This window comes from Eschrichtius robustus, chromosome 20 (genome assembly GCF_028021215.1).
Source record: "Eschrichtius robustus isolate mEscRob2 chromosome 20, mEscRob2.pri, whole genome shotgun sequence".
NCBI classification, from domain to species: Eukaryota; Metazoa; Chordata; class Mammalia; order Artiodactyla; family Eschrichtiidae; genus Eschrichtius; species Eschrichtius robustus.
The window spans coordinates 42,503,369-42,530,783 of record NC_090843.1 but is presented as its reverse complement, the minus strand read 5'-3'; the positions used below and the strand labels follow the sequence as shown (position 1 = coordinate 42,530,783).

Sequence of the window (27,415 nt, the reverse complement as noted above, 5' to 3'; positions counted from 1 at the left end):
GTTGAGACATGATAAAATGTTGCAGATATTTAAGGCACAAAATGAGACTTAAACAAAGTAGAGATGGAATCAAAAGAATTCCCAGGCCCTTTGTTTTATTTGCAGTAACATCAAACCAACCATTTACAAATTTTCTGGTCTCCAGTCAGCTGGAATTAACTAGGCATGTCTTTGGGATCATGTTGTTTGCGTCCACTTTGGTGGATAAAAGAAAGGAAGAAACCAACCGCAGGAACAGAAGGGTAGCACACTGCTCCAGCTGGAATCCAGCAGAATCACCTGAACATGTCACACCTGAACACTTAGTGGAGGGAAGGAGGAGAGCTGCTCTTCATTTGTTTTCAAAGCAAATTCATTTGAAAGAGTGAACAAGCCGTCATCACAAGTCAAATGTATTATAAATCACTTAGACCTTCAGCCTAAGAAACAAGTCTTTGTTTTTCTTATACTTTACCCTGAAATAAATTTACCAACAAATCTCAAAGATTTAGTTCAAACAGTACAAATCATATTTGCTTTCCTCTTTCCTTTCTTCAGACAAACATCAAATAAAATGCAGGTGAAGGAGATGAAACACAACTGGAAGCTGATTTAGAGACTTATACTAACGCTAAAGAATCTAAAAAATTATACTGGTTAATGTGAATCTATTTAAAATAAAGCATTTGGGTACTGCTTTTCATGTAAGTAACTGTCATACTGCTAGAAAGTTTCTGGGTGGGGGGAAAAAGATTGTTAAGAAGTAACCTTTCCAAAACCCACAAGGCACGTTGCTTGTCCTTTATTTATTTAGCTTTGATCACAGAGACTATCCCAATTTTCCACAGAATCCTCCTGATACTGCTACAATATCATGGCATAAAAGATTCAAAGTGCCAGTAGACATAAGGACCAGTTTTTTTAATCGTAAACCATGATGCTCGGTAATGTTTGAATGGGAACATTTGATATGGATGGTCAGATGAAAGATACCAAAATGTCAGACAGCCCATCGACTGCTGTTGCCATGAGATTCAACAGTCAACATCAGTCTGATAAGCTACCCGACAAGGTGGTACAGCCATGGAGATGTCACGACGGTAGGCAAAACAAGCAGACATTCAGGCAGGATTTGATAAAACAAACCAGGCATTTCTGGCCTGTTGAGATTTAAACCCAATTCTACACTCAACATAATGTCAGTACCAATTTTCCTAAAGGAAAAAAGTGAAACTGTTTATTTTTTTCCCAAGCAAAACAAAATGACCAAGTTCAACCAGAAACATCCCAAAGGAAAAATCACATAAGAACAAAACACTTACTGAAGAAAGGCAAGAAAATTAGGATACATATAAAAGTAAATTTCTGTCTGTTAAAATCAGAGTACGTGCTGGGCTAAAAATTAACAGATATAAGAAAGCCTGTTTTTTTTAAAAATGAGTCATTTTTCTCTCAGTGTCCTTTGATTTGTATACTGTCATCCCTCCTGTTTTCACAAGCCAAGAAGTCCCCTTGATATACCAGTCCCTAAGGTGCCATTTCAGCAGTGTGTAGCCAGCTGCCCAATTCCAGCCCAACAAAAAATGCTTTGGTGGTGGCCCTTTCATGCAAATAAATGAAGGCTTAAGAAACTGCGGTTGTAGGTGGATATGGCAAGGTTGCATTTAGTTGGTAGAAGCTAAAAGGAAGTAAAAATATCAAAACGCTCAAGAAAACGGACACAATTTTGGAATGATCAAAGATGTCTTTATAAAGTTTTTTCATGACTTCATTCTAAATATACAGAATAAAAAATGGTGTCAGCTCATTTGCGAGACACCAACAAGATTTTCCTTATACTGTCTCAAAATTGAAAGATCAGTTCCCAAGAGGGTGTGCAATGCATCATAAAATGGCCTTTTTTCAAAGGTGAGAGAGGAAGGGTTGGGCAGGATGGCATATTAAATTTTACCATGATAGACATGCAAGACTGTTATCCAATCTAGTATAATTTATATACACTTTTGATGACTTAGAAAAACAAAGAAGTCATTTGTGACAAGCCTAAAAAGCTTGACATATTTGACATACTTAGGAACCATTTTTTTTTTGGTGTCCGGAATTCTTTAATTGTACCATGTGGGCCTTTGAAAGTAACAAATAGAAGGCCAGTCTTTGTTAAGTTTGCTGCTTAATATCACATTCCACCCTAATAAAATACAATTTGGATTGAATTGACGGTGGATACCTTACCTTAACAAAGGAAGAGTATGTCAGTGCATGATATGGACTAAACTGCTTTCAGGGGGAAAAAAAAAAAAATTAAAATTGATACAGGTTGGAAAAGGGAATTTTCCTTCCTGGTTTGGAGTCCTCCCAATTTAAGGCAGAACCCGTCCATTTAAATTTTTGCAGTTAAAACTTTTCTGCTTATTTAGTTTTCTCCTCTGAGTTCAACCGCTGCTGGATTCGTTTGGCATAACTTTGTGCCATGGAGTTAATGATGGACAGGATGAAGTAACACACCATTACAACAACCAACTTCTCAAACATCCAGGACAACCAGTTTTCTCCCTGCAGGAAGAAAGGCAGAACAATCCACGAGAAATGCTTCATTAGTTCAGTAGTAAAAAGGGGACCACCTACCATGTTTTAACGAAAATAATGAGAACTTGGAGCTTACAACTTATGAAGCCTAAACAATTAAAAATGAAGAGTCTTGTGTCTTCAGCTACTGTGAAAACTACATTCAGGCCTTCTTATACCCAGCTATTAAGATTTCACTTTGTTAGATATAAAGTCAATGTTGATTCATATAGTTTAGAATGGGTTGAGTGTGAAGCCATCTCTTATCTTTCACTACATAAAGTCTTTGATTAAATCTTACTATATGAAGTCACCATGGAGATACTTGCAGAGAGTAGTGTCAAGATAGTTACATGTGTATATATTCTTGCTCCAGGATTAGGAGCAGCTTTTAAAATATAAATGTTATCTATTTCTGGAGTCATGTTTGTGGTCAACTGAGGGCAGCAAAGGGCCATGTAAAGAGTGTAAGGCCATCAAAAAACAAAAAACAAAAAAACCCCAACCAAACAAGAAAAACACTATGCTTCCTTCAAGTTTCCCATTTCAGGTTATTGCTTACTCATCCTCTTCTAGTCATTTCCTTTGCTGCAGAACTGTTTATAGAAAAGGCAGGCTTAATTTAATTAAGTTTTTAAGTTCAGTTATGTTAACAGCTTTGGTTTATATTAAAAAAAAAATTATTTTCCCATCTGTGAAAAGAAAAATAGAGCAAAAATGAAGGAAGATATTCAAATGAACTCAGTAAGTCCAATACTTTGTTATGCTATAAATTTTAACTTTTTAATCCACTTGGAAAGTATACTTGCTACTTATAAATAAATCATTTAAGATCAAGGTAATAACTCATTCTACATAACAGATCTATTATTTTCCATTAGCCCAAGGCTTGTTTTTGGGAAAAGATGTACAAAATAGAAGTTATCAATACATTTTCTGATCTAGACAAAGGCACATTTGCCAGTAGAGAGTAAACCGAGCCTCAAACTTCTGCTAAGACTGACAAACCTCACTCTATTTGCCTAAAAATGCCAGTGAGTGCTGTGAATGTAACTTCGCCCTGAAACTGTGGGGGGGGGGGGCGGGGGGGGGGAAGAGAAGAAGATAGAGGAAAGTCTCACCTGCGGCGCGCCTGTTTCGCTTTTGTGGTGAAGCTTCTGACGCTGGGCCTCCAGGTATTCCTGGAATGGCTTCTGCAGAGATGGACCTATGCCAGGGACAGCACTGGAAGCAGGGTACAATAACCCAAGGAAAAAGATACATTTGGGAAGAAAAGCAGGAAAAATGTTAAAGAAAAATCCACTTACCGCCTCAACTCAAAAAGCAGGGATTAGATAGAAGGAGGAAAAAAACCAACAACAATCAGCAGAGCTGGCGAAATCCTGTGAACTCTTTTCAAAGGATCAGAATTCATCCTTTCACAACCCCATAAATGAGAAAAAGCTCTCCCTCCAAATGTTTAAGAAGAAAATAGGAGCTGAGAGTCCCTTCTAGTAGAAGAGTTAGTTCTCAGAGTGAGGCCAGCTCTCAGCTGATGTTGTACACTGGTGTGGTACAAAGAATAAAATGAATGACTTCTGAGAAGTCTCACATTTATCACCACCAGTTCCTGTAAGAACTGGTTTGAACCGATTAATAAGGAAATGACTTATGCTTGTGTCATCCCTAGTTGAAAAAGAAACTGCCCGCCCTCTCTCTGACTTGTCCCATCTTCTCAGAGGGGGCGGTCCTTTCTCAATCCAAGTCCTTATTAGGACAATCTGTGCGTCATCCTTATCCAAAAAGAATGCATTAGCAAATTTGGGAGGCACCTCCCACTAGTCAGAAGTCAGTGATTAACAAAGGAACAAAGAAGGAACTATGAACCTTGAAATCACTTCGTGGTTTATGGTAGATGGTTTGCACAGAAACTACAGTACATTACTAAACAACTTGTTCTGAGATGATTGGGACAGTGATCTCTGATAAGTTTATGTACTCGGAGCTCCCTCTCACCTAGAATATGTGGAGGTAGTGCTGTTAAACCGGTCTGGCAACTGTAGGTACCAGGCTCCCGTTTTAGAAACGCTTGCAGGCATTTTTAAAAAATGGTAACTTGGGGCAACGTCGAAAACCAAACATCTCTATTTTCTATACCCTTTATTTTCTCATCTGATAATAATAGGGCTAAAAGCTAAATGAGCCCAGTCTTTTTCCTGGTGCCAGCAAAAGGTATTTTATGTATTTGCAACAGTGCCTTATATTCTCCTTTTTTAAGTAAATATTAAATTAGCTTCACTGCCCTTTTCCTAGAACAATTCAGTTGCTGCTTTCTGTAACAAAAAGCAGGAGTAGAGGAAGAGAAATTTCTTGCTACTATATTTACAAGAGGTGAACAAATACATAACTCCTGGCTGACACTTTTCTTTGATCCTTTTAATTATCAACCACCACGCCCTTAATGGAGTCCTTATTTTATATCCAACACTGTAATTGGTACTATGGGGAAAGAAAAAAACTGCAAGAAATAGTCTGTGTCCAAGAACTTAAAATCACTACAGGGATTCAAAACACACACACACACACACACACACACACACACGACCTGATTTGCAAACAAAAGAATTTATAAATCAATAATAAGTTTCTCAACTTTTTGGTACAGAAGATATATTCCAAAGAAACTGAAGGGAAAAAAGAGAGATCAGTGTGGGGTGAAGTTGTTTAAAAAGTCCTTTAATGAATACTGAAGGATATGTAAAAAGGCCTGGATAGACATATGTAGTAGAGGCAATGAGTGCATTGATGATTCCAGAAGACCCGTGTGACAGACATCAAAGATGGAGAAGTGGGACTTCCCTCGTGGTCCAGTGATTAATACTCTGCACTCCCAATTCAGGGCGCCTGGGTTCGATACCTGGTCGGGGAACTAGATCCCGCATGCCTCAACTAAAAAAAGGTCCTGCGTGCCGCAACTAAAGATCCCGCATAAATAAGTAAATATTAAAAAAAAACACACACACACACACACAGAAGGGAGGGAGACTGTGGGTTAAGTCCTCTCATAGACTTTTTTAAAAAAATTATTTATTTATTTATTTATTTATGGCTGTGTTGGGTCTTCGTTTCTGTGCGAGGGCTTTCTCTAGTTGTGGCAAGCGGGGGCCCCTCTTCATCGCGGTGCGCGGGCCTCTCATTATCGCAGCCTCTCTTGTTGCGGAGCACAGGCTCCAGACGCGCAGGCTCAGTAGTTGTGGCACACGGGTCTAGTTGCTCCACGGCATGTGGGATCTTCCCAGACCAGGGCTCGAACCCGTGTCCCCTGCATTGGCAGGCAGATTCTCAACCACTGCGCCACCAGGGAAGCCCCCGCCCCCTCTTATAGACTTTTACGTGGCCTTACATTAGTACGATAAACTAGAAGAGCTGTCTCGGAGCTCAGTTGCTGTTTATTAGTAATGATTCTTCTACAAAGGAGCAACAATAGTACAAACTTTCTCTTTAAAACAGATTTCCCTTGGGTGGTTCTTTATATAATGCATAAAGGAATGCAAATAGCTCATCCACTTACACTTGAAATAAACCACATGAATATAAAAAAAAAAAATCCAGTAAAATAAATGCACAAAAAGATTGGCTCTGAAGATTACAGATTTATAAGAACTTTCCTTCAGAAATTCTTTTGGCCGCAGGCACAGCTTGCAGGATCTTAGTTCCCCGACTAGGGATTGAACCCAGGTCCACGGCAGTGAAAGTGCCGAGTCCTAACCACTGGACTGCCAGGGAATTCCCAGAAATTGATTCTTTCACCCTTATATAACAATACCTTATGTCATTATTTTAAACTCCCAAGGATGGCTATAGTCAAGCCATTTTTTTTTTTGAAAGTTAAAAAAAATTATTTAGAGAGGCTGAAATGATTGTATGCTTATTTGAACAGCTAGGTTGTACAAGAAATGACTTGAAAATTCCCTTTTTGATGTCCTCCAAGAGTTGGGTTCCATTATGTGTCTTGTTCTTTCTTCAGACCTCTAACTTCAGACTAAAGTTAAGCAAAAATATGGCTTACAGTTTTCCTCAAATCATTCTTGGGCCCCAGGGTCAAGCCATTATTTAAAGAGAAAATTAAGAACCAAGACCCAATGGTAGAAAGGTTCTACTTTGCTGTTGTTGAGGGGAATGAGGAAGGGACTGGCAACAATCATTCTAGATTCCCTTCTAAATAACTGGAACCATAAATGATTTGCCATTGTTAAGTCCATTAAGACCTACTTTTTTAGCTGATAGAGAATATATGTCATTACACATTTACATGATGTATAACTTTCAAAGAATTATCTTGGGCTAATGCAGAGATTAATTTTTCAAGGGGCTATGGTGTTTGTTACACGCTTTAGAGAGTTTCTGGTGGTGGGATGGGAGATTCAGTTTTTCATAAGAGACTAGGAACAGGTGAAAATAGAGAAGTTAAAAGTTTTTACAGCAATATATTAACCAAAACTATTATGAACAAATGCCACATGATCTGAAAAAATCTAAAAAATTAACATATTTGAAATCTAGGTATTAAGTGTTACATAATGAATTATTTGTCAGGTCCTGTTAATTTTTTAAATATATTCATCAAAATTTTAGTTTTATTTTCATTTCTCCATGTCTACAAACAATGGCTTAAGGCCACACATGCCTCAGCTTATACAAAGCACTCTTATACTAAAGTTTTCTTAATTAACACGAAAGTTCTTTAAGTTCTTTAGATAAAAGTTGAAATTACAGCTTTCACTCTTAACATACATTTAAGGAAAACAATAACGCCACCTCACGACTTCATCCCTCAAGTTATTTTCAAGCAGCACACAGAAGTAAGAGTCCATTCTGACATTTAGGATTAATTTAAGGTACACACATGAGGAACGAATAACTTGCATCACAGTTCAGTGTCTTTTTATAGTTGGCTCAGGAAATAACTTAAATGCCATTTTCTGAAAGCCATTAAATTCAGAGTACCTTGTGCACCTGGCTAAGGACCCTCATCTCAACCCATGGTGGGTGGGTGAAGTTCTCCATCTGCCATTAGGTGCTGATTAAGTTCAAAGTATTAGAGTTACTATTTTCCAGTCAGTGGTTGGATTTAAATATACTTAAACTAAGCCGTAAACAGCCATTTTTTTCTAGGTGAGAAAGCCTTAAAGAAGAAAAGAAAAAAGAAAGGAAAACAAAAGCAAGAATAAAATTGATCTCATCTACTTTTCCTTGCTGTAGACCTTCAGCATAGTGGGTAAAAACATTTTTGTGGATAGTAATATCTTGATATTTATTTTCTTGGCACACACAAACATTTTTCAGATAATATAACTCATGAAGAAACAAATTTCCAACAAGTTATTCTAATGGCAATTTTTGAACTTTTGTTACTGACTTCAATAAAGAAAGAAACAAACAAAACACCTCAGAAAATGCAAACAAAAGAGGAGAAAAAAAGTAAAGAAAAAATTCCACAGAAGTCTAATAAACCCACCCAGAGCTCAAAAGTGGTTTCATGGGAACAATATTTTGCCATGCTTATATACCTAAGTATGTGTTAAGACAAAAACAAGACAAACTTCTTTGCAAAATTCTGTCAAGGGCCCTGACCATCATGCAAACAAAATCTATTATTTTTCTATGGTTTTTAATGCATCTGTGACTCTGTTTGTGGAAATCACTTATCTGATAAGAAATCTGTATTTTCAACTCTCCCCATATTGACTCATTATAAATAAAGGTCTGCATTGTGTTCCCACAAAAAGCCAGAAAATCTACCAAAGGAAGCATCACAATTGGCAGAGGTTGCATAGAGTGGGTGATGTGAGTACTCCAGTTTTTCACAATGCTTAAATTTTCATTTTATGAGCATACACCCATTCCAAAACATTCATCGGTCATTGTTATTCTGTTTTCAAGGGACTCCTTTCAAATTGTGTAACTCTCAAACAAATTGGTTCACCAGATATAAAAAACACACCATTTGATTTACTTTGAATCTCTTCTCCATCACGGACATAGTCATCAATCTAGGACTTGCTATTAAAAGACCTGAAATTTTCCTGTTCATGATTCTGTTTGGATTTTTCCACCCAGATGAGTGATTTTTATTATTATGTGCCATCATAAAACTGGGGCACAGTGCTTAATAACACAGAAGTAACATAAACTTTTAAAAAATTGATTTGTCTTGTTTAGCCCTACTTACACAGGGCCTATATAAAGGTTAAGCAGTTGAAATGCCTATGGGAATTAAACAGGTATTAATAAAGTAAATTTTTAATACAGGCTCTGCTTTCTTAACCACTTTTTTTGAAGATCTTAGCATTAATGTGATTGTGTAAGTCATATCATTGGCATTCCAGAAAACATACTGTCTGACATGGATTCCTAGTAAGGCTATAGGGCAGTAAGCCTTTATCTTTCTTAGGAAAAAAAAGTATGGGCAAAAAAAAAAATTTTTTTTAACCTTCGTTTCACTATTTGTGCAGTACTTTGAGGCTGATTTATTTAACATTCCTCTAATGATTAATCAGAACATGGAAATAACACTCTCAGGGTGTGGTTAGTTAAACCACGGAAAGCTTATGAATGTGAGAAAATGTTTTTAGAAGAAGATTCAGGTCAGGGGTAGTATTAAAAGAAAGGGAAAGGAAAGGTTTACTCAAGTCTACTGCTGCTATAATTCAGAAAGCATGATAGAGATATTTTGAAGTAGACTACTTTTTGATAGCACCAAAAGCAGCTTTTAAGGGCAGAGGAGCCTAGACCAATGGTGTGCAAACATTTTTGATATATGTCTGTTACTTATGCAAATAGTAAAATGTACAAATACAAATTAAAATGGATAAAATATGGATGAAATCTTAAAAATTTTTAAGTTGTTACTTTAAATGTCTTGCTAATTATGACGGCTTTCATGCTATCATTAGCAAATATTTCTGATTAATGGGACAGAAAAAACAATAAATTGCAGCATGCCCACTGTAAGCCCCTTTTGTACCATGGAACTCTTACTCTAACCCTAGCCTATTTTTATAATCCATGATTTGTGATCTTCTCACATGTGGATTGAGGGAGTGCCAATCAGACTGATGGTAAGCTCTATCCTCCATGTATGTATAGCCATATAAATTATATGTACATATACTACCATAATAATGTTATGTACATTACAAAAAATACACAAAAAAGAAAATAACAAAGATGAAAATAAATATAAATAGAAGTTCTATTTTAGCCCCACTGCAATGGTGAAAACCACTGGTTTAGACCAGGAAACTAAACCGCAAGGGGTACAGATACTATACCTTGTTCCCAAAAGGTCAAAAATATCTTAAGGCTTAGTTAGCAGACCAACTCAAGGCAAAACTGTTAGGTAACATATTAGAGAAAAGAAAGCTATTTCTACAAAGATCCAGATTAAGTGTCTCTTTTTTGCTCATCCTTCCATCCTTTATAGTGGCTCCTATAGGCCACTATAAAGAGGGCCTTTAAGAACCTGAATAGCCAAATCTCAAGAGACTGAAATCCCGTGCCCACAGTTAAACTTATATTTATATGTTTTAAATGAATATCAGGGTCTTTAGAATTTTCTTGATTGGGTGAGGATCATTGTATGTAAATCAATAAGTCATATTTATCCTCCGACTCCAGAGAATTCTATCAATTGAGATTTGGCCTGGGAACTGAGAAGTAAGTAGAGCCGTAAACAGACTCTTCTAGACTGAAGCTACAGGTTCTTCTGCTAAAGAGATTAAATTTTACAATTAAGGTACTGGTAGGATATATTTTCAGGGATGAAATAAAAGCCCCTCCCTATCCCACCTCCATTACATGCTGATCTGTCTTCTGAACAAAAGAGGCGATGATAGTACGGTAGGTAGACGTTCAGTAATAAGACAGACTAGCAAGCCCCTTTCTTGATAACAGTCTTATAAATAATTCTTTGTTTTCAGAAACGTGCACATGTTGGTCAAACACTGTAGAGTTAAACACCACACCGCCATAACCAACCCCACCCCCGGCCCTGCCCCCACTGGGCAGCGAGGCCAGGATCTAAACAGGCTTAACGGTTAGTACTTTAATGAGTTGTCATTTCCTGTCTGATAAAGATTCTCACAGTATTTAACCACCAGTTTCCCTGGGGCCCCGACCAATACTAGAACTCTATTCATAGTGACTCAGAATGGATCTCAGACTCCTGGCCTGATTCAACAATGATAGATTTCCCTGCAAATGAAAAAAAAATGTCTTTCCTCCTTAGGTAGACTGCTCAGGAGAAGAGGCAGGCAAGGCAGAGGGGAGGTAGTTTATCAAACAATCTTTCTGAAGAAGCCAAAGGCCACCATGCTAACATCCATTAATATTTATAGCCTTTCAGTCCTCAGAGATTAGAGAGAGAAAAAAGAAAAAAAGATACAAATTGATCCCTAATTAATCCATTAACCCAGGAATATGACAAGTAAATGAACTGGTGTTGGCTGCAAATAAACATATTTAACCCAGTAAAAATGGGATCCAGTAATCCTATGTGACTGAAATGAAAGAGTTAAAATCTAGGGCTTTCTCATATATACAAGTTTGAGTTGATAGTCTCTGGCACCATCTAAAATTCGTTGTGATTCAACCTCAGGATTTGGGATTAAAACATCTTGAATTTCATTCACAGCTGTGCCCCTTTCAAATTATTAAAACCTCTTTTGTACTCAAGTTAGTCCATTGTGCGCTGAGTAGAATTATAAACACATGACACCATCAGTTTCCTAGCGGCTGTGTAGAAGGAAGACCACTGCTTTATCCAGAAACATCAGGTGTACTGTTTCTACTGCCTCACAGCATATTTCTTTCACAGGCTTCTTTCAAAAAAAGTAACCCTCAACTGCACTTGCTTTTCTTTTTTTAAAAATTTATTTGTTTATTTTTGGCTGCATTGGGTCTTCATTGCTGTGCGCAGGCTTTCTCTAGTTGCGGTGAGCTGGGGCTACTCTGCGGTGCGCGGGCATCTCACTGCGTGGCTTCTCTTGTTGTGGAGCATGGGCTCTAGGTGCACGGGCTTCAGTAGTTGTGGCACGCAGGCTCAGTAGTTGTGGCTCACAGGCTCTAGAGCGCAGGCTCAGTAGTTGTGGCACACGGGCTTAGTTGCTCCACGGCATGTGGGATCTTCCCAGACCAGGGCTCGAATCATGTCCCCTGCATTGGCAGGCGGATTCTTAACCACTGTGCCACCAGGGAAGCCCTGCACTTGCTTTTGAACATTTGGAATTGTTTTCTATTAGAATTAGGATGAAGGTAAGACCTCCTTACAAATAGCACATACTCTTTGAAATACGCTACCATTAAAGGGAAGCTTTTGAAAACAAAACCTCATTTCAGAATTTTGAGTTGAGCAATGGACGCCAAACAGGCATTTATGTTAATGAATGAGGGCAGAGCTAAAGAAGTGGTCTATAAGAACCAAGTAAAAGTGATTGGCTGCCAAAACAAAACCCTGTTAAAAATCAACTGATTTCAGTTACAGAAAATGACAGACTGATGGCAGCTTTATATGGTGACAAATCAATCTGCGGCTGGCTGGATGACCCACTGAGTTCTAAGAAAGAAAGAAATCAGCAACAGGGACCCACAGGCCCAAAGGTCACGAATAAAGAATAGTTTGTGGAATTTCAAATTTAAGGTGAAATAGCACGGAAGCTCACTGGCCTTTATATCATTCAGAGTGGCTTGACTGTGGGTCAAAAAAGTGACAGTATTGAAAAGGAATTTAAACTCGTCAAGAAAAATCTAGTTACTCCAACCCTTAGGCAGAAACTCGCTAAATGCAGTAGATAACCTTAAAAACAAAAGCCAGGATCTCTGCCCTCAATGAACTTAATCTAGAAGGGTGATGAAAGGGAGAGGAAAAAAAAATGCATTTAAACCTACGGTACAAAACCCAGTAGGTTTCTCACAGTAACACCGGTAGTAACTAGTTTCAGCTGTGCCAGGTCAATACAAGTGTGAACAAGGAGAGTAGACAGAAAGAACTCATGCTGACTCCCTATCACATTCGCGAGGCAGCCATTTGAAACTAGCACTCTCGTCCAAATCTCCAACTTCAAGATTACCTCACTGACTTCTATAGCACTCTCTCAATGTCCCTCTTTTCCACCTCAAAAGATCTTGAAATTTTCATTCCAGTTTTTAAAAAATCAATCAATTAATTAATTAATTAATTTTGGCTGCGTTGGGTCTTCGTTGCTGCACGCGGGCTTTCTTTAGTTGCAGCGAGCAGGGGTTACTCTTCGTTGCAGTGCGCGGGCTTCTCATTGCAGTGGCTTCTCTTGTACAGGGTCTAGGCGCACGGGCTTCAGTAGCTGTGGCACGCGGGCTCTAGAGCGCAGGCTCAGTAGTTGTGGGCATGGCGTTAGTTGCTCCAAGGCATGTGGGATCTTCCCGGACCAGGGCTTGAACCCGTGTCTCCTGCATTGGCAGGCGGATTCTTAACCACTGTGCCACCAGGGAAGTCCCTTCATTCCAGTTTTGAAGGAAGAAGTGGTTAAGGAGAATAAATCAAACCACTCAGGCTTTTGATCCTATCTCCTTACAGCTCTTACCATTTACATGAATTTAAATATGTTTCAGTTTCCCCATGAAGACAGTGATAGTAAGTACCTTATAGGTTTTATTATGCATATTCATAAAAACAAATGTAAAGCATCTGGCACACTGAGTGCTTACTAAATGTTATATCCAACCCACGTCCTTCCTTTTCTTCATTTGTATTTTCCATCTCTAGCTTTTAACCAGAGTATTTCCCTCAGCCTAAAATACACAGAGGTCTCTCCTAATAATGAATAAATGAATTCAATTAGTCAACAAATATTTATAGAACACTTAAAATGCGTCAGGTATGACCTTGGCCTGACTTTTTCTTTACCCACTATGTAGGTTAATATAATTGGGTTTTAGTTTTCCTCATTCTACAGAAATGCTCTAATTATGGTTAATAGTAACTTCCTAATACAATGTCCATTTCTCACCCTTACAGTCTAACTCCAGAGTTCTTGCTTTAACCTTTAACTATTCTGCCTCCCAATATCTATAAGAAAAATACAAAGGAGTTAAGAGTCAAAAGAGAAGATAAGCTACAGGAAGAGGACATGAAAAAGAAGGAGTTTTCTACCTGAGTACAGAAGATTATATTAAAATCAGCATGTACAACTGATTCTCAGCAGCTGGGGTCTTAAAAACCTCTGTAACCTCCTCCGATTAATACAGTTATTTGTGTTTCACACTTCCATAACTTTTTCTGATTATTTTACAATGATCGAAAAAAGTCAAAGAGAATCAAATACATAAACCAGGTTTGTGTATTTTAAAATGAAAGGGTAGGGACTTCCCTGGTGGTGCAGTGGTTAAGAATCCACCTGCCAATGCAGGGGACATGGGTTCGAGCCCTGGTCCGGGAAGATCCCACATGCTGCGGAGAAACTGAGCCCATGCACCACAACTACTGAGCCTGTGCTCTGGACCCCGTGAGCCACAACTACAGAGACCACGTGCCACAACCACCGAAGCCCGCGCGCCTAAAGCCTGTGCTCTGCAACAAGAGAAGCCACTGCAATTAGAAGCCCGCGCACTGCAACAAAGAGTAGCCCCCTCTCGCCGCAACTAGAGAAAGCCCGTGCACAGCAACGAAGACCCAATACAGCCAAAAAAAAAAAAAAAAAAAAAAAAAAAAATAATAATAATAAAATAAAATGAAAGGATAGATTTTCTTTCTGTAGAAGAAAAAGTCCAGACCAATATAGCTCATTCTGACCACTTACAGAGTGAGGTACAAGAAACAACATTAAGATTCAAGCACTTAATTACTCAGTGGTTAAAATGATCTCTCTTGCCACAGGCAAGTCCGACTCTTGAGGTCAAACGTCAAGTTAACTTAGAAATAGGAGACAGCAAAGAAGAGCATGGAACATTCTGTATCTGGTAAAAAGTCCCTGCTCCAGCCAACCCCATCCCCCGAGTTCAATGACTGAGTTATGGAAATTTTCTTGTGTGGTAAAACTGGGGACTCTGTCTTCCAATAAGACTCTGGCAACCTGACAGTGAGCCAATGTTCTGCATATGGTTTGTTACGAGTCATATGCTTAATGTTATTTTCTGGGAATTCTCATCCTCTATTTGGTGAGAATATCAGAACATGTCATTTTAATCATGATTTTAAAGTTAGACTTGGTCATGCTCTTTAAGAAATATGTCCAGGTCTCTCTCATTGGAGAAAATCTAAAATTAAATAAAAATAAGTCTAAAATCTTAAAAAAAAGAAAGGAAGAAAGAAAGGAAGAAAGACTGCAACACATGTAATGCCTTTGAAGCTCTAAAGTTCCCTGGTTCTTTGGTTCTGTCCTCTGACTTACTTCAGCTTAGGATATCAGAGAGTGAAAAACTCCATTACATGCCTAATCTTTTTTCAGAAACTTTTCTCTGTCCTCTTGCCAAACATACCATAAACCAAAAGGCTTTTTCAAGGCTATTATCTGTTCTAACCTTTCAGAATATGTAACTGATTCATTACATCTATTCAGATTTTCATATATAACTAGACAAACCCTTTGATTTAGGAATAGGTAATTGGGATACCTTCCCCTAAACCCAGTGATACTAATGATTACTTTCCAGAACTGTCCAAGAAATAAATCTACAAATAATTATTTCTGGTCAAGGGAGGGGAATTATTTACTCTTAAAATTACAATAAATTTTGGAGGTAGGGCTTATATTCTCTCTGGGACCTTAGGACTGTCATACCATGATATACTATACTAAAAATACCACAGTCCAAAGGCACACTTATGTAGCTGGGCCATTCCATAGTAACACTGAGACTAGAAGCCGTTTGCGGAAAGGGGTATTTCTTTCAGTCATCAGTGTAGCATTCAAACCTGTATAAAACTGATCCTAAACCTCACCACCAGAGATGTAATGGTCAACACTAAATAATTCTTTCCCTGACACCTGGGGAGGTGAGTAGCCTGACATGGCAGGCCACAGGCACACCTGCCTAGACAAAATTTGACCCTAGGCAAAACTAAGTTAACTTATCACAATGAAGGGTTATCTTGCTTATGTCCAGTCTCTTTTTTTTTTTTTTCTTTCTTTTTTTCCAGTCTCTCTTTTATTCACCTTTTCCCTCTTCTGTGTTGTCCCTTTTATCATATTCTAGGTTCCACTATGTGCTCATCTATCTTGTACTAAGAAATGCTCACAGAAGCATTGTTCAAAACAGCAAAAAAAGGGACTTCCCTGGTGGCGCAGTGGTTAAGAATCCGCCTGCTAATGCAGGGGACACGGGTTTGAGCCCTGGTCCGGGAAGATCCCACATGCCGCAGAGCAACTAAGCCCGTGCGCCACAACTACCGAGCCTGCGCTCTAGAGCTGGTGAGCCACAACTACTGACCCCATGTGCCACAACTACTGAGCCTGCACTCTAGAGCCCGTGCTCTGCAACAAGAGAAGCCACCACAATGAGAGGCCCGCGCACCACAACGAAGACCCAATGCAGCCAAAAATAAATAAATAAAATAAAAAATTAAAAAAACAAGGAAGTAAACAGGAATAACAATTGTATGTAAAGTGCTCACTATGTTTAATAAATAGTACCCTCAAGAATTATTTGTATAATCTTTGATGAAAAACTTTGTCCTGATAAAAGGTGTTTTACTGATCAGAGAGTAAAGAAATGGGTACTTCCTTTAAGGAGAAGTAGGCCTTCCCTCAATCTTCTCTGAGGGCATACAAAGTAGTCACCTAGCATGCTACCTTTCCATTCACAGTCAGTAGAAACTTTGGAAAATGAGATGAGAACACAGGCAACATAAAAATTGAGAGGAAAGGCATTTAAAAAATCCACATGCCTTAGAATTTTAAATCACTTGATATGAGTACATTTCAACTAAACTGTAAGATATTTTGAGACAGGACATTTTACATTTTGACTGGAAGTTGGAAAGATTACCGGTGGCCTCCTGAACTGGGGAAGAAATGCTACTTCAAGAAAATATATTATTTGAGAGAACAGCAGCTAAAAGTGGATACAGAGAGGAAATAAATAACTGGCCTGTGGCAGAGTTTATATTCAAACCTAGATTGGTTTTGTCTAAAGCCTGTGTGTTCTTTTCATATTTCACTCCAGAGCTGTCCTTACTCTTGGGATTCATTTTTTCATTCTTCCTTGCCTTATTATCTCATAATTTTATTTTAAATTTGAACTGTTGCTGACTTTTTCTTGGTCTTTTGATTTTTACTCTACCATGGCAATTCATCACCCTCTTAATTGTGGGCACATAGTTTTAAACACCCTTCAAAAGGATTCCAGGACTTCCCTGGTGGCGCAGTGGTAGAATCCGCCTGCCAATGCAGGGGACACGGGTTTGATCCCTGGCCTGGGAAGATCCCATATGCCGCGGAGCAACTAAGCCCGTGTGCCACAACTACTGAGCCTGTGCTCTAGGGCCTGCATACCACGACTACTGAGCCCATGTGCTGCAACTACTGAAGCCTGCGTGCACAGAGCCCGTGCTCCGCAACAAGAGAAGCCACTGCAATGAGAAGCCCGTGCACCGCAACGAAGAGTAGCCCCCACTTGCTGCAACTAGAGAAAGCCCGCGCGCAGCAACAAGACCCAACACAGCCCCCCGCAAAAAAAGGCTGTATTCCAAACTTTCTAGTTTAGTTTGATGATTTGCCATATATATATATATATATATATATATATACACACACACACACCATTTATATCAGTAGTTTTAACAGCGTGAAAAGGGAGAACTAACAATCACAGGAGAATGTTTCTACAGCAAATTACATGTAGTATTTTCAGTTCAACTCAACAATGAGTCTAGGGAATCAGTTTGACTGTTCTCCTTCCCTTTTCTGAAATAAATTGCTAAGCTATTTATTATGATATAAAAGAACAAATTTAGGTCTTCTAAAAATTCATCCTCCTGGTTTAACTTAATTTTCAGTCTAGGTTTGGTGATACTATTTATTATCATTTATTATCATCTGAACACTTGTACAGCATTTCCTACTTCAAAATGTAGGAAAACAAACCATGTCAAGCTCAATTAGAGAATCTGATTAAAAGATAATTTTATTACAGACAAAGATGAAAAAGATACTCATTAGCATGTGGTAATAAGGAATTATTATTACAGCTAAGTCTAATTATTTATACCGCTTAATAGTTTATCTAGAAAAGAAGTTGATGGGTAATCCCTGTAGACAGTACTGGGGAAAAGATGAAGATATCAGGACATTGCAACATTTGTCTCTTGCAAACAGTTTTTAAAATATGACACACGCAAAACAAAACAAAACCAGCACCCATTCCAGTAGGCCTTGAATATCTTAGAATAACTTTATGCAAAACCATCTTTAAGAAGAATCACTGGAATTTTTTTTTTTTTTTTTTTGAGTGGCTGTGCTAGAGGAGATAGTTAAGGGGAGGGACTACTGATTTTTTAAAAAATTAATTAATTAATTTTTGGCTGCACTGGGTCTTCATTGCCGCGTACGGGCCCTCTCTAGTTGCGGCGAGTGGGGGCCACTCTTCGTTATGGTGCGTGGGCCTCTCACTGCGGTGGCCTCTCCTGTTGCAGAGTATGGGCTCTAGGCACGTGGGCTTAGCTGCTCCACGGCATGTGGGATCTTCCCGGACCAGGGCTCGGACCCGTGTCCCCTGCATTGGCAGGAAGACTCTCAACCACTGCGCCACCAGGGAGGCCCAGGACTACTGATTTTGAAAAACATAAGGAATAAGAAATTCTAACTTTAATACATTGGCCTAAGCTTAAAGATACGTTTACTGCTATTTACTGTAGGTAATTAATATAATTTATTAGGAACTCCAAAGGCTGGGGAAACAGAAGAATCTGGGCTCTACAAATAATTTGCTGATTCTTACTGACCAGATCTTTATTTGGGCACCACCTGTTAATTTATTCACCAGATATTTATCAAGCACCTGCTATGCGTCAATCAAGATGCCAGATGCTATGGACACAACAGCGAACAAAAATAGGCATGGCCTCTGCCATTAAGAAGTTTACAGGTTAGTTGTAAAAGGACAGTAATCATACACCCTCAAACATGAATGTAAAAATACAACTGTCAGTGCATGTAGTACATACTGCTGAGAAAAGAGGTCCCTAGGAAAGAGGGTAATTGTGACCTAGTCAGGGAAGGTGTTTTTGTGAATATAGTAGCTGAAATCTAAAGGACATTATCTAGGCCAGTGGTTCTCAATGGGATTGGTGGTGATAGTGGCGGTTTACTTGCCATGGAACATTTGGCAATGTTTGGGGACATTTTTTTTTGGGGGGGGGCATTTTTGATTGTCACAACTGGGAGACACTACTGGCATCTAGTGAGTAGAGGAAAAGGACGCAGCTAAATATCTTACAATGCACAGGACAGTCCCCCACAACAAAGACATCTTATCTGGCCTAAAATGTCAATAGTGCCAAGGTTGAGAAACCCTGAACAGGGCAATGGGAAAAGCCTGAGCAAAGACCAATGGTGAGAGACTCAAGCAGAGAAAACTATAGGGGATAGCTCATTCAAGGCTATAGAGACCCAGTAAGGAGTTTCAGCTTTATCTTAAGAATGAAGGGGAAAACAAGCGAAGGGTTTCAAGAAGTGGAGGAACTGGGGAGTGAGGACAGTGGTGGCGACAGGCTCAGATATGATTTTTAAAAGGTTACTAACTGCAGTATGATGAACTGATTGGAAGGAAATGAAACTGGATGTGGGTGTTTGAGATAGGTAGCTAACTAATGTAACTTCTTAGAAGCTCCAAAGGCTGGGGAAACAAAAGGTGGTAGTGGTGAGGATGTAGAAGTAGCTGGAAAACTTCCTTCTATAAATGTTCAGTATGGAAAAAGGAGAAAAAGAATGTAGGATGCTGCGTGCAAAGTCATTCCTACAATGTGTGGGTCTGTGTGGTTTGTGTGGTAGTCCTACACGTCCCTCAGAATTCTCTCAAGGTGGCACAATAATCTCTAGGAACGGATGAAATGTCTTCTTATTTTAAAAAAAGGGACAAGAATATTCCCTCTTTCTTTTCGAATGTGATATATGGTGACTTATAAACCACTTTTTTGGTAAGAATTCAGGCAACAAAAAACTGGAGTAATTAAAATTTAATTTACAAGCCATAATCCATATTTCTAATCAGAAGCTTAGGAAGTAATAAAATCAAGAGCTGCCTCCACTGAGTATATTCTCAAGAATATGTTTTTCCTCAATTATTACATTAATACCTAAGTAGAAAATATTAAAAACTATTTTATCATAGAATATATCATACATAGAAAAGAGTAAGTATAATATGTAGTGCATGGTTCAAAGAATAATAAAACTAATACTCACGAACTCACTACCAAGTGGCAGTTTTTTAATAGTGAAAATTTTCATAAAGGTCTTGTTTTATAAATGGCTTTTAAAATAAAGATTTGTGTTAAAACTACATAAAGGGCATTCCAACTTAACACTTTTCCACCATAGGGCAGTTATGCTATTAAATGAAAAGAAAACCTCTCACCTGTAAACATCGAATAAAAAATCATGTATTGAAAAAAAAAAAAAGGTTCATTTAATATCCGGTAGGATTCACATTCCAGTTGACATTAATTTGATTAACTAAACAGGTCTTTCTTTACTGTTTTATCAAAGTAAACTCCAAAAACTTTGTGACACTGTCATTTAAAGCGTATGTTAAAACTGGTCTTACTTCTTTAAACACAAAAATAAATGCTTTGGATAGTTTAGCCTTTTAAAATGGCCTAATTTTTCTCTAGTGAAGTAATAGATTCATAACACATATTTTGGTAATATCTTATCATGCCTTATTTAATGGAATATTAATATTTTATGTAAGATTTATATATAAATGAAATACAACTGTGTATCTGGCATCCAATTTTGGCTAAAAGTCATAGCATTGTATCAAAGCACCATTAAACTCTAACTATATACACATGTCTTTTACATAAAGAGAATTTCATACTTCTTTGGAGGGGCAAGTCTCAAACTGCAAAGCTTCTTTTAAATCAAGAATTATATGACTTGATACATGTTTGGTTTAAAATCAAACAAGGATAATCTGAGCTTCATCCTTCCCTGCTGTAGGGAACGAGGTTCATCTTCAATTTAAATAATAACAGGGCAAAAGATTTTTCCTTCTCAAAAAATAAAGAGCTATCACAAAAATTCTATACCAATAAAGTCTTTTTTATACATTTCCTCCCATTCAAACCATGATGATATTAATATTAGTCCTTAAAGAATTACTCACCCAATGAAAGCCACCATCTGCTCCACTATGTGTTTGCTGAATGTTATGATAACGAAGATTTTCTGTAAAGAAAATGCCAGTTAAAATAAATATTTCTCACCAAAAAAAAAAAAAAACAATATAAATTCACAATTCTGATAATAGTCTAAAAAGGTGACCATGCTGCTGCTAATTGCAATTTAAAAAAATTTTAAGAAACAAAACAAAACACCATTTGACAAATGCTATGTACTTTGTATTTTAAAGATGTTTTTCCTTAAGCACAGTTCTAGTCTTGCCAGGATACGTGACCATGTCTGAGGGAGAAATGTGAGTCATGAAACCCAAGGCTGGGTGGATGTTCCACATGTTCTATGTGTTTTATTTTATTTTATTTATTTATTTTTGCCTGTGTTGGGTCTTCATTGCTGCGCGTGGGCTTTCTCTAGTTGCAGAGAACGGAGGCTACTCTTCGTTGCGGTGCGCGGGCTTCTCATTGTGGTGGCTTCTCTTGTTGCAGAGCACAGTCTCCTGGCATGCGGGCTTCAGCAGTTGTGGCATGTGGGCTCAGTAATCGTGGCTCACGGGCTTAGCTGCTCCGCGGCATGTGGGATCTTCCTGGACCAGGGCTTGAACCCGTGTCCCCTGCACTGGCAGGCGGATTCTTAACCACTGCGCCACCAGGGTAGCCTGTTCTATGTGTTTTAGAATGGTGTATACAACTAAAGTCATGGGTTCCCATATAGCCTCCACCACTGAAATTAAAGCTGATCAGCCTGATGATAGGTGTCTGGGCTAAATCTAATCAAGAGGATCTTTGAAAAGACTATGTCCTTCCTGGAAAGTTCTTATAAAAGTATCATGAAAGTTCCATTCTCAGATCCTGAATGAGCTTGGAATTTCAGCCTTAGGGTACAAGCAAAGGCATCAACAAGTTTTGGGGGATCTTTAGCAGACCTGGGTCATTGTCAATTTGGTATTACTGAGGTATTCTTCATTAATTAAAGATGTTGATACTTAACTTACAAGTAAAGATGTCTTTAGGCTAACAGGTAGCAAATATTTTCAACTCAACAAATGTTACGAAAAGTACTTACTATGGATAATATAAGCATTATTAAGGGCTTTCAGGGAACACAAAGATGGGAAGAATACTTCTTCAATACCCTGAAGAAATTAAAAAATTTTTCTATACATAGTAGAAAGATGGTTAAGTACAAAAGATATACATATAAACTGTAAATGTCATTAGCAGTGAAAACAATGTGTTACAGAAGTTGAGAGAAAGAAAAGGTCACATAAGTACAATTAATTAGAGATTCAAGAAGGTGATATTAAGGTTTAGCTTTAAAGGACTGATAATAATTCTCTGAATAAATATGAGTAATTCTAGATTCTCTCTCCCAGTTCCTGATAACAAACTCTCCAGTGCTTTGTTACTGTTGTTAAATAGTAACTATAGCCTATGTAACCAAATGGGAGGGAAGAGAAATAAAATAAATAACAATAGCCTTCTTTTTAGCCATCCATTATGAATCTCAAGAAAGTGGCTAATTCAGACTAAAGCTCATTATTTCAGGTAGAAGACTAATAAGGCAATGATATTTTCTTAATGTCCTACAGTTAACAAAGACACTGGCAGCTGCACAGCTGGATATGTGTCAGGAAATAAGACTAAAAAAAATAAGTTCACGGTCCTTTTTGGTGTTTGTTTATGTATCTATTAATGTGAAAAAGGTATTTACCTATCTCATGAAAAAAGTAAGCACATATAGATATCAAACAATTACAAGATGGATGATGATTTATCAACAATCCTACACAAATGGTGTATGAAGATTATGAAGCTAATAAGACAATTACAAGAGATCATTTAGGGAGAAAAGCATTACTATATGGGGACTCTTCTAGTATCCATACTAAAAGCCAGTTAATTGGAGCTATAAATCTTTTACTAAGAAACAGAGCTAATGGTTTGCCTCTCAGTGATTTCACCACCATGTGTTCCCTACCATCATTTCCTAACATTCTAAATAAGCCAATGCCCAGATAATTGCACAATTTCGTTTCTTGAAAACAAAACAAGACTTTCTTCTTATAGATAACAGCTTGAAAATTCACTGGGCTGGGCAAGACATTTAAGAACATATGTCTCAGAATCATTCAGGCTTGAGGTCTGGGTGGGGATTCTACCAAATAAACAAAAGGCACAGATCCCCAAAGAGCCCACTCAACCATGTCAACCATGTGCACAGAGAAAATAAGGGAAGAGTAGGAATAATTAAAAAAAAGAAAGATATGGGGGTAGGGAACTAATGGTGCCAGAATGAACAAAGAAGAAACTATATATCTATAAAAGAAGGGTCCTCCAATGGAAAGAAGTATCTTAGACTGATTCATATATTAAATATTTACTGAGTGCCAACTACATGCCAGATGCTATTCTAGGCACTAGAATACCTTAGGGAGCCAAGAAACAAAAACCTCTGCCCTCATGGAGCTTATATTTCTGTACACGTGTGTGTGGCGGTAGGGGGAAAGTTGAAAGGCATAAATAATACACATGATAAGTAAATTATTTGGTACATGAAATATTACATGAGTATGTTGACTCCTTATTTTCTTCATCATTTAGGAGAAAGGAAATATTTCTAAGGGAACTTCTACAGGCTGAGGAATTGGAACTTGTCCAGTAGAAAGAGAAATCCTTAATTAACATTATTAGGTGGGCTGATTTCAAACTTCTAGGGGAGGTTTAACAGATAGCACGATTTTGGTTTGAATTCTAGTCCCTCCCATCTATGAAATGGGGATAATAACCACCTCACAGGATTGTTCTGAGATAACCAATGCAAACTGCCTGGCACAGGTCCTGATAAACAGCAGGTATTAAACAATTCAGTTTTCGTGATCATATAAATACAGTTAAGAAGGCATTGCAAAAGAGTGGAAAGAACACTGAACTTGAAGCTGACTCAGGTTCAAATTCCAGCTGTTAACTTATTCTTTTAGGCAACTATTACCTATTTCCCTAAGTTTGATAATTACAAAATGGGAGTAGTAATTTCTCTATCCCAGGATTATAAGAATTAAATCGGATGGCATACACTAAGTACTTTAAAGTGTGAAGTACTATATTAAAACATTAAGCATTATTATGATAACTTGAAAAATTCTACTGAGAATGTTAAAAAAATATACTATTTTTGAATATGCTATAATGAAAGGTCTGATACGTTACATACCCTATAACTATAGGGTACTTTTAGCATAATATATTTTACTGTATTTTATAGAAAGTTAGTACATAAAGCAGGATACATTAAGTTTATGGATTCCTAGAGAAGTTGCTGTTATAAAGGGAATTAAAATAATCTGTTATTGTTCCTTAGGTATTAATACTTTCAAAGGACTTCAAAAAGCTAAATGATTTTATCATTTGAAAAACCCTATTATAGTAATTTAAATCTTTCCCAAAGTAACTAGCATCAGTATTTAAAAACCCATAGTCATTGAACAATACACTTAACGTAAGTAGGAGAAATTATATTCCTTGAAGGAGGAAAAATAAAGCCTTGAAATTCTGAGTGATTAGCATGGCCAGAGAGTAGATGACAAGCTCAATAAACTCATCCTAAATGCCAAAGTCTAATATGAGAAACTGGGCAGGTAGAAGCAGCTGAAGTTTTCCTTTTTCATTCTTCTCTTCTAAGAACTGGAGGTAGAGAGGTGGTAAGCAGAAACTTGGGGGATAGACGTGCTTTTAATTATTAAGGAATCAGACCAGGGCATAGACATTACTCACTGTTCTTGCCCTTCCTTTGGTGAATGCTTCCTTCTTGCAAACCTCATTAATGAAGACATTCTTTCCACGTTAATTTTATTTTATTCTAGTAAGATTTGCCTTTTATACCACACGTATCGATTCGTATCACAGTCCTAGAAGCATATATCCATTTCCTCTCATTTAAGTTATTGGCCTCTTTTCTCTCCTCTATGTACACACACACACACACACACACACACACACACACACACACAGCCCTATCCTAAAGATTTTGTTAAGAGTGTCTTTGAAGACTAACAGATTCTCACATCTCTAACCAAAACCCACATCTCTTCGTCTCCTCAGGGCCCCCTTTCTTCCACATTGTCCACATTAACATCTGGCTGGTATTTTGTAAAGGATATTTGTGCCTTGAGAGGAAGTGTTAAATGTGTTAAAGAAAAGTAGAATTAATGAAAGGGAATACTTCCTCAGCCTATGGTCAGTAAAGATAAAACATCTTTGGACTACGTATGTTAATATGGTGTGCATTTTCCTATACAGGAACACTGTTTTTGTTTGGTAAAATTCTTGGATAAACAGTTTCACAAGGCAAAAGTGAAATAAAGAAAGAAAGAGAGAAAGGAAGGGAGGGAGGAAAAAAGAAGGAAAGAAATAAAACAAGGAAAAAAATAACAAAGGGGAACAACTTTCCAACAGGAGTAGGGAAAACCTGCCGGAAATCCACTAACTTCCAAACGATGTTCCGTGGCTGAATACCTAAGCATGCTACCAACCAAGAAGCAGAACCAAAATCTTGACAATTTGCCTTGGAGAGAGCAAGGGGAATATGTTTTCAGTGTCTTTTAAGGGGTTCATCATCATTAAACAGGGAGTCAAAGGGTATAATTACCTGGATATGCATTTTAATTATTGCTTTTCCAATCAGGGTTGCACCAAAGAAAGTCCAAAAAGGTACAAGAAAGTGTCCACATGTTATTCCAGCCAGATCAAACAGAGGATTTGGAATCTATTTAAAAAAAGAAAAAATTAAAATGGAACGTCCATATATAATCCAAAAAACAGTTTAATTTTACCACCTATAGGTGTGTGGAATTATGTGTTAAGCCTTGTCTACCACTGGAAAGAGAGGTATGGGTTCCCTGATCAGTACTAGACTGTCTGGATAGTTAGACAAGTATTCTAATGTCTCTGTAAGTTGTGTCACATATTCATCCCAGGCGATTGCTTAATTTGTTCAAAGCAAACACAGCTGTCCTTTTGCCTGCATTACTTATGACTAATGCCCCGTAAATATACTTTTTTTCATCACATTAAAACTGGATAAAGCCAATGGATCAACAGGAACTTAATCCCATTCAGTAGATACTTGACCATTTGGTAGCTGTTTTATAAGGTGAGGTATAAATGAAGAAAAAGATTATCTAGAAAGTACTCACATCTACAGAAAACATTCTTGTAAATTCACAAATACATTTATAGGTGGCCGTGCTTTCATTTCTCAACATAAAGTAAAATACAAATAATGAATTTTTTTAATCTATGACAGCCCAAGGCCATGGGGTCATGCGATTCATTCTAGGAAGAAAATCAAGGGTGGAAATACAAGAGCACAGATTCAGATGTGAATACTCAGTCCCAGACAAAGAAGTGATTCACAACAAATACCTTTTCTGAACATTCCCACATTTCAAGAATGCTAATAGATAATTTCATGTAAAAATGCAAAGAAACCACAAGCTCTTTTTGAGCACTTCATCCATTTTTCTCCCACAGAGGTACTCTTGTCCTTGTGTCTGTTGGTGGAACCATTTATAAGCTAATTAATTTATATAATTTTGTGTTTGGACTTTCAAATAAAAGCCCAGTTGTTTAAAAGATATTTGTCACAAATGTTCTTTCAAAAACAATGCCATAACTAAATCAGAATTCAAGTATTCTTCTGTTAATAACACTCAGATTCAATAGCTCAATTTTATTTTTCTTATCCAAATTCAAATGCTTTACACAATTTCATCTTACAACCATTTAATAACAATGTCACTTCCACATCCTTACAATTGTCACTTCTTATATTTTCTCATATGACTCTCACAACTCCATGAATTAGAATTTTAATTGTTTTCCTTTATTATCAGGCTCCACAGCATATTGAAATGGAAATTAAAGTATACAAGATATGTAATCAGAGTAGATAAAAATTAGAAGTTTTACGTTGGATACTCTCAGAAGAGCATAATCAATGAATTTGTTGTTACATATGCATGTTACTTATCCTTTTTTTCAATTGCTAACTAAATACACAGAAAGGAAGATTAGAATTAAAAGAACTATTAAGTAGCTTTTAGATTTTCCCTCAATTACGAGTTTTATCTTAGTTTAAATGTTAACAACAAAATAACTAATTAATAAATAAACTTCTGGGCTTCTCTGGTGGTACAGTGGTTAAGAATCCGCCTGCCAATGCAGGGGACACGGGTTCAAGCCCTGGTCCGGGAAGATCCCACGTGCTGCAGAGCAACTAAGCCCGTGTGCCACAACTACTGAGCCTGAGCTCTAGAGCCAGCGAGCCACAACTACTGAGCCCGCGTGCCACAACTACTGAAGCTCGCGTGCCTAGAGCCCATGCTCCACAACAAGAGAAACCACCACAATGAGAAGCCCACGCACCACAATGAAGAGTAGCCCCCACTTGCCTCAACTAGGGAAAGCCTGTACGCAGCAACAAAGACCCAACGCAGCCAAATATAAATAAAATAAATA

At 37.7% G+C, this 27,415-nt stretch overlaps 1 protein-coding gene across 2 annotated transcripts in view; it reads right to left on the bottom strand.

Annotated features, from left to right (window-relative positions):
- Positions 1–64: 64 nt before the first annotated feature.
- VMP1 (vacuole membrane protein 1) overlaps positions 65–27,415 on the bottom strand; it is a 128,515-nt gene continuing 101,164 nt past the window's right edge. For both annotated transcript variants that reach the window (XM_068531589.1, XM_068531590.1), the window contains exons 9-12: positions 25,545–25,661; positions 20,887–20,948; positions 3,666–3,768; positions 65–2,532 (exon numbers count right to left, since the gene is read on the bottom strand). In XM_068531589.1, the coding sequence (XP_068387690.1) occupies positions 2,389–2,532; positions 3,666–3,768; positions 20,887–20,948; positions 25,545–25,661 (426 nt within the window). In that variant the 3' untranslated portion in view covers positions 65–2,388. The remainder of the gene's footprint in view (positions 2,533–3,665; positions 3,769–20,886; positions 20,949–25,544; positions 25,662–27,415) is intronic.